General features: G+C 46.9%; 1 protein-coding gene across 1 annotated transcript in view; it reads right to left on the bottom strand.

Moving 5' to 3' along the window:
- LOC115116037 (protein unc-80 homolog) overlaps positions 1-7,616 on the bottom strand; it is a 125,787-nt gene that overhangs the window by 92,095 nt on the left and 26,076 nt on the right. Inside the window, 6 exon segments of the mRNA XM_065020602.1 lie at positions 330-380; positions 2,251-2,398; positions 2,662-2,790; positions 3,661-4,038; positions 4,687-4,955; positions 6,955-7,104. Coding sequence (XP_064876674.1) covers positions 330-380; positions 2,251-2,398; positions 2,662-2,790; positions 3,661-4,038; positions 4,687-4,955; positions 6,955-7,104 — 1,125 coding nt within the window.

Genomic DNA, 7,616 nt, shown 5'->3' with positions numbered 1-7,616 from the left:
ATTAATAAATTAGATACCTTAGATATATAGATAAATAGATTAGATATATAGATAAATAGATTAGATATATAGATAAATAGATTAGATATATAGATAAATAGATTAGATACATAGATTAGATAGATTAGAAAGATTAATAGATTTGATAGATTAATAAATTAGATAGATTTGATAGATAGATTAATAGATTAGATATATAGATACATAGATTAGATAGATTAGATAGATTGCCACTTTAGACAAGAGTGAGGGCGTGCAGAAATGGGAGCAGTGCCTAGAAGGAATGGTGATCTGATCGGGGCAGTTCATTTAGATATTAGTGTATCTACCGATGGTTCTTTTTTTCACCCTCCTGGACCTCTCACCTGCACTGCCGTACTCTGCAAGAGAAGAGATGCGGTACACAAGTTGATGATGTTCAGGCCAGCAGCACACACATGTACGTGTACAAAAAGTACACGGCACCCCCACACCACCGGACGTAGGGGAACATACAGTACACACACACACACAGACTCACACCACTTAACTGACTTACAATAAAGAACCTAAAAGGGGTGACCCGTGCACTTTCGTTAATAAAGCCCCCATCAGTTCAGTAACTTGCCAATGATACAGTTCAATCAGAAGATCAAGTGGTCATTTCACTGACAAAAAAATAGAGCTATGATATTACAGTCATTACGGTTTTTAATTCATGTTGAGCCATAAAGCCATAGATAGAGATGTGATGAGCACCACACAGCATCGGATTGGCAAGTGTACAGAGTGGATGAGTGAGTGGAGGGAGGAGGGGAACACCGCTTGTTTAGGTGGATGGGGGCGGGACAGAGGGAGGGAAGGCAGGACAGATGAGTGGAGGGAGGAGGGGAACATGGCTTGTTTAGGTGGATGGGGGCGGGACAGAGGGAGGGAAGGCAGGACAGATGAGTGGAGGGAGGAGGGGAACATGGCTTGTTTAGGTGGATGGGGGCGGGACAGAGGGAGGGAAGGCAGGACAGAGTGAGTGGAGGGAGGAGGGGAACATGGCTTGTTGAGGTGGATGGGGGCGGGACAGAGGGAGGGAAGGCAGGACAGATGAGTGGAGGGAGGAGGGGAACATGGCTTGTTTAGGTGGATGGGGGCGGGACAGAGGGAGGGAAGGCAGGACAGATGAGTGGAGGGAGGAGGGGAACATGGCTTGTTTAGGTGGGTGGGGGCGGGACAGAGGGAGGGAAGGCAGGATAGATGAGTGGAGGGAGGAGGGGAACATGGCTTGTTGAGGTGGATGGGGGCGGGACAGAGGGAGGGAAGGCAGGACAGATGAGTGGAGGGAGGAGGGGAACATGGCTTGTTGAGGTGGATGGGGGCGGGACAGAGGGAGGGAAGGCAGGACAGATGAGTGGAGGGAGGAGGGGAACATGGCTTGTTTAGGTGGGTGGGGGCGGGACAGAGGGAGGGAAGGCAGGATAGATGAGTGGAGGGAGGAGGGGAACATGGCTTGTTGAGGTGGATGGGGGCGGGACAGAGGGAGGGAAGGCAGGACAGATGAGTGGAGGGAGGAGGGGAACATGGCTTGTTTAGGTGGATGGGGGCGGGACAGAGGGAGGGAAGGCAGGACAGATGAGTGGAGGGAGGAGGGGAACAGAACAGACACAGAAACAGAGAGACAGCCGGTGGGTAAACATTGAGCACTCTGGGATGCGTAGAGGTATGAGTGAGGTCAGATTCAGCATCGTGAAGCAGAGTGGACTGGATTATGGTAGAAGATACTTTAAGTATTAGTCGTCTGTCAATCTCATTGTCTACTGTTTGTTTTTAATCTGGAGATTGAAACTCTGCTGGACTTTACATTTTAACGATTGCTATAAGAATGTGATTATATACATTCATTATTTTAAATGTTTAGTGTGATTTGATTGTTGTGATAGATTAGAATAAATTACACAATATATGACTTAGTTTTAGAGAAGTCAACTCACTAATTCACCTGATTAAACCCATAGCATTTCTAAATACTTTACAATGAAATCTTTTATTTGAAACATTTGATGATTTTGGAGAATAATACAAACCCCTCTGCATGGACAAACAAGAGTGATCAGTGAATTGTGTGATGTCAGTGGAGGCTGATTGGATGAGTTGCATAGCGTGACTTCATCAGTCCTACCATCAGAGAGGTTGAGAGGGGTGTGTGAGGCCGCTGTGTGTGGAGAGCCTTGGCTCCATAGCAACACACACACACTCGGCGCATGCCTCACAAACACTTACTGTTGGTGATGGGCTCCATGCAGAAGCCCAGGAGTGCGTGCAGGAAGTCCACGATGTTGTTGAGCGAGTCCTTGTTGACGTAGTCCCTCATGGTCTGACGGAACTGCAGCTTGTCCAGCTTGTACAGGTTGGTCAGGCAGTTCTGGGCCTGTATGGGGAACAAGGGGAACAGTAGATCCAAAATGGAGGATGTCTCAGATTCAAACAGCTATCTCAACCGGAGCCAAAATGGATGATGGTTTCCATTCACTCTGATAAAACCCCTAAAAAATCCAACAGGTCCTATGTTGTCAAATGCTACTGTTTCTTGGACCAGGTCTCTCTCTTGCGAAATAGGTTTTACCTCAGTGAAAATATAAATATATAACTAAATAATTAAATTAAATTTTGTTAATCTGTAAATTGTCTGACCTGCATGCGGAGCCGGTCCCCTGAGAGACCTCTGTGGCCCTCCCCACATCCGTAGGCACAACCCAGAGACTTGACCATCTTGATCAGCATGGTAAGAGCCAGCCTGTGGGTACTCAGTGAAGAGCCGTCCTCCTGGGAGTTAAACAGAAGGCATAGGGTAATACACGCTACATATTACATTCACACAAGTTGACAGATTATGGCCATATTACTCACACCATCATGTTTTATTTTGTGTTTTGTTCTAGTAGAATGACATCTATAATATACATGTAATTATCTCTCTGTGGCCTTCTGTACCACTATTGTTTGTGCAGACAGGCTCTGATGAAGGTCGACTGGCCGAAAGCTCATCCACAATGAAATAAATGTGCATCTGACTAGAAGTGTGAGGCGATGTTTTCCTGTTTCTGTACGGGCATGTAAAATGAGATCCGTTACAAGATGTATACAGCCTGTCTTTTTACTGTTGTTTTATTTCTTTACCTACCTATTGTTCACCTAATACCTTTTTTGCACTATTGGTTAGAGCCTGTAAGTAAACACAAGGTCTACACCTGTTGTATTCAGCATTTCACTGTAAGGTCTACACCTGTTGTATTCAGCATTTCACTGTAAGGTCTACACCTGTTGTATTCAGCATTTCACTGTAAGGTCTACACCTGTTGTATTCAGCATTTCACTGTAAGGTCTACACCTGTTGTATTCAGCATTTCACTGTAAGGTCTACACCTGTTGTATTCAGCATTTCACTGTAAGGTCTACTACACCTGTTGTATTCAGCATTTCACTGTAAGGTCTACACCTGTTGTATTCAGCATTTCACTGTAAGGTCTACACCTGTTGTATTCAGCATTTCACTGTAAGGTCTACTACACCTGTTGTATTCAGCATTTCACTGTAAGGTCTACACCTGTTGTATTCAGCGCACATGACAAATAAACTTTGATTTGATTTGAGATAAATGTAAGAGTTGAAAACTCATAGACGTATTCTCACACCCACCTTGCTGTCTTTCTCCTTATTGTTCTTCACGTCGTCCTTGCTTCCTCCTCCACTCCCTCCTCCGCTCCCTCCTCCACTTCCCCCACCTCCTCCTCCTCCATCCCCCCCTCCTCCTCCTCCACCCCCTCCTCCTGGTGCCGCCCCGCTGCACCCTCCAGACACGCCCCCTTGGGCGCCACTCAGGCTCTGATTGGCCCCCTCCTTCGGGAGGCGTGTCTCATCGTTCTCCTTGTCGTCGGGCTTGGAGAGCTTCTTTCCCATGCCCGGCACTACCCCCAGCTGCAGCAGGCAGTCGATGATGTTGAGCGACACGTCACAGATCCGTGAGCTGATGTCGTGGGTCAGCACGGCGTAGACCGCCCGCAGGATGGCCTGGGAGGGGTAGACGGGGAGAGAAAGGGAGACAGAGGGGTCAGTGTCAGGGGTTGGACACATTCAAATGAAGTGCATCCATCCATCCATCACACCATCCATCCATCACACCATCCATCACACCATCCATCCATCACACCATCCATCACACCATCCATCACACCATCCATCCATCACACCATCCATCACACCATCCATCCATCACACCATCCATCACACCATCCACCCATCACACCATCCATCCATCACACCATCCACCCATCACACCATCCATCCATCACACCATCCATCACACCATCCATCCAACATTCTCCAAGCTTCCCTACTAATTCCTCCCCAAATGTTGTCCAGTCAGGAACCAGGCAGGAACCAGGCAGGAACCAGGCAGGACATTTACTTGACTGTGATATGTGGTTGTCTCACCTAGCTACCTTAAAGATGAATGCACTAACTGTAAGTCGCTTTTGGATAAGAGCGTTTTCTAAATGACTACATAGTAAATAGAGCCCAATGGTTCAGTAATGCCATGGTAGTGTGAGCCATCCTACTGGAGTTGTGATATATAGTGAACCTGGTTATTCCTCCAGTACAGAAACCCTGTCAGAGACCTCAGACCAACAGGTGACACTCTTTATCACTGCCCCTCACCGTAAGGTCCAGCATGCCATTCTTCAGGATGAAGTTGTTGGTGCCCTCGATGTTGTCTCCCTCCTCCAGGCACGAGTAGTTGATACACGAGTCGGTGAAGCTCCGGGGCAGGTTGGCGCACGCCAGCGTCTCGTGGGGCATCTCTGGGATGGGTACAGGGTTACACAGCTTTTTCATGTGCTCGGTGAAGAAGTCAGCATAGCCCACGTTGAACGACGCTACTGTGGTGTTGAACGTCGCCATGGTGATGGTGGAGATCTGTGAACGCACTGGGGGCGGAGGGGTGGGAGGAGAGGAGATGGGGGGGTGGAGACATTCACAGATTTAGAAAAAAATTATATTTTGGATGGCTGAATAGATGGATGGAGGGAGGGATGGAAGGAAGGAAGGATTGATGGAAGGCTTGATTGTCAAATCGGAGGGTCTGCAGTCCGGACCTCTGGCAGTCTCTATGGGGGTGCCACAGGGTTCAATTCTTGGACCGACTCTCTTCTCTGTATACATCAATGAAGTCGCTCTTGCTGCTGGTGAGTCTCTGATCCACCTCTACGCAGACGACACCATTCTGTATACTTCCGGCCCTTCTTTGGACACTGTGTTAACAACCCTCCCGGCAAGCTTCAATGCCATACAACTCTCCTTCCGTGGCCTCCAACTGCTCTTAAATACAAAGTAAAACTAAATGCATGCTCCTACCCGCCTGTCCAACATCTTCTACTCTGGACGGCTCTGACTTAGAATACGTGGACAACTACAAATACTTAGGTGTCTGGTTAGACTGTAAACTCTCCTTCCAGACCCATATCAAACATCTCCAATCCAAAGTTAAATCTAGAATTGGCTTCCTATTTCGCAACAAAGCATCCTTCACTCATGCTGCCAAACATACCCTTGTAAAACTGACCATCCTACCAATCCTCGACTTTGGCGATGTCATTTACAAAATAGCCTCCAATACCCTACTCAACAAATTGGATGCAGTCTATCACAGTGCAATCCGTTTTGTCACCAAAGCCCCATATACTACCCACCATTGCGACCTGTACGCTCTCGTTGGCTGGCCCTCGCTTCATACTCGTCGCCAAACCCACTGGCTCCATGTCATCTACAAGACCCTGCTAGGTAAAGTCCCCCTTATCTCAGCTCGCTGGTCACCATAGCATCTCCCACCTGTAGCACACGCTCCAGCAGGTATATCTCTCTAGTCACCCCCAAAACCAATTCTTTCTTTGGCCGCCTCTCCTTCCAGTTCTCTGCTGCCAATGACTGGAACGAACTACAAAAATCTCTGAAACTGGAAACACTTATCTCCCTCACTAGCTTTAAGCACCAACTGTCAGAGCATCTTACAGATTACTGCACCTGTACATAGCCCACCTATAATTTAGCCCAAACAACTACCTCTTTCCCAACTGTATTTAATTTATTTATTTACTTTGCTCCTTTGCACCCCATTATTTTTATTTCTACTTTGCACATTCTTCCATTGCAAAACTACCATTCCAGTGTTTTACTTGCTATATTGTATTTACTTTGCCACCATGGCCTTTTTTGCCTTTACCTCCCTTCTCACCTAATTTGCTCACATTGTATATAGACTTGTTTATACTGTATTATTGACTGTATGTTTGTTTTACTCCATGTGTCGTTGTATGTGTCGAACTGCTTTGCTTTATCTTGGCCAGGTCGCAATTGTAAATGAGAACTTGTTCTCAACTTGCCTACCTGGTTAAATAAAGGTGAAATAAAAATAAATAAATAAATAAATAAAATTGATGGATAAAGGGATGGATGGATGATGGATGAGTGGATGGATGGAGTGATAGATAGATGGATGGATATATCATTGAAGGTGCTCAATTCATAACTGTGGGTGATGACAGAATATGGGTGTATGGACTCTCTTACCCTCCCCCTTGGTGTGTACAGTGTTGTGGGTGTAAAAACTCTGACCCTCCCCCTTGGCGTGAACGGTGTTGTGGGTGTATAGACTCTGACCCTCCCCCTTGGCGTGAACGGTGTTGTGGGTGTATAGACTCTGACCCTCCCCCTTGGTGTCAACGGTGTTGTGGGTGTATAGACTCTTACCCTCCCCCTTGGCGTGAACGGTGTTGTGGGTGTATAGACTCTTACCCTCCCCCTTGGCGTGAACGGTGTTGTGGGTGTATAGACTCTTACCCTCCCCCTTGGCGTGAACGGTGTTGTGGGTGTATAGACTCTTACCCTCCCCCTTGGCGTGAACGGTATTGTGGGTGTATAGACTCTTACCCTCCCCCTTGGCGTGAACGGTGTTGTCTCCGTGGCTGTTGGAGTGGTCTGGCATGTCTCTGAGCAGGGAGTGATGGGAGTGTGAGTGTTTAGCACTCAGGTTGTCTGTGTCTGCAGCCGTGTCTGTGCTCCCTCGCCGCGTCAACTTACCTAAAACACCAACAAACACACAACTCTGAGTGAAAGACACCGGCACACAGCATTACAACCAAACACACACTCATTCACACAACCAAACTCACGTTCCTCTTCCCTGCCTTTTAAGACGGCCTAATAGCCAAATAAGCTCACTGTCATTGCCACAAAACAATGCATACCACATCCTACTGTACCAGTTAACCCACATCTGTTCATTAAGAAAGTAGGGCTAAAAGTATAGGGCTTTTAATAATGGTTACATTCGAATGAGAAAGTCCCTTTTTCTGTGCACCTTTTGCAAAACATTAGAAGCAACAACCTTTCCTAACAACCAGACAAACATTAAGTTAATGAGGCTGACCCAGTTCAGCTGCTGTTAGGGGACTAACTCCTCTGACTTGGTTTCTCACTGCCTCGCCTGGTTCACCAACTACTTCGCAGACAGAGTTCAGTGTGTCAAATCGGAGGGTCTGTTGTCCTCATGCCATTTGCACACACTGTATATAGACTTTATTTATTTTCTG

Source organism: Oncorhynchus nerka, linkage group LG2 (genome assembly GCF_034236695.1).
Source record: "Oncorhynchus nerka isolate Pitt River linkage group LG2, Oner_Uvic_2.0, whole genome shotgun sequence".
Classification (NCBI taxonomy): Eukaryota; Metazoa; Chordata; class Actinopteri; order Salmoniformes; family Salmonidae; genus Oncorhynchus; species Oncorhynchus nerka.
Note: the sequence above shows the minus strand (reverse complement) of the source record. Positions and strands in the feature narration are given on the sequence as shown.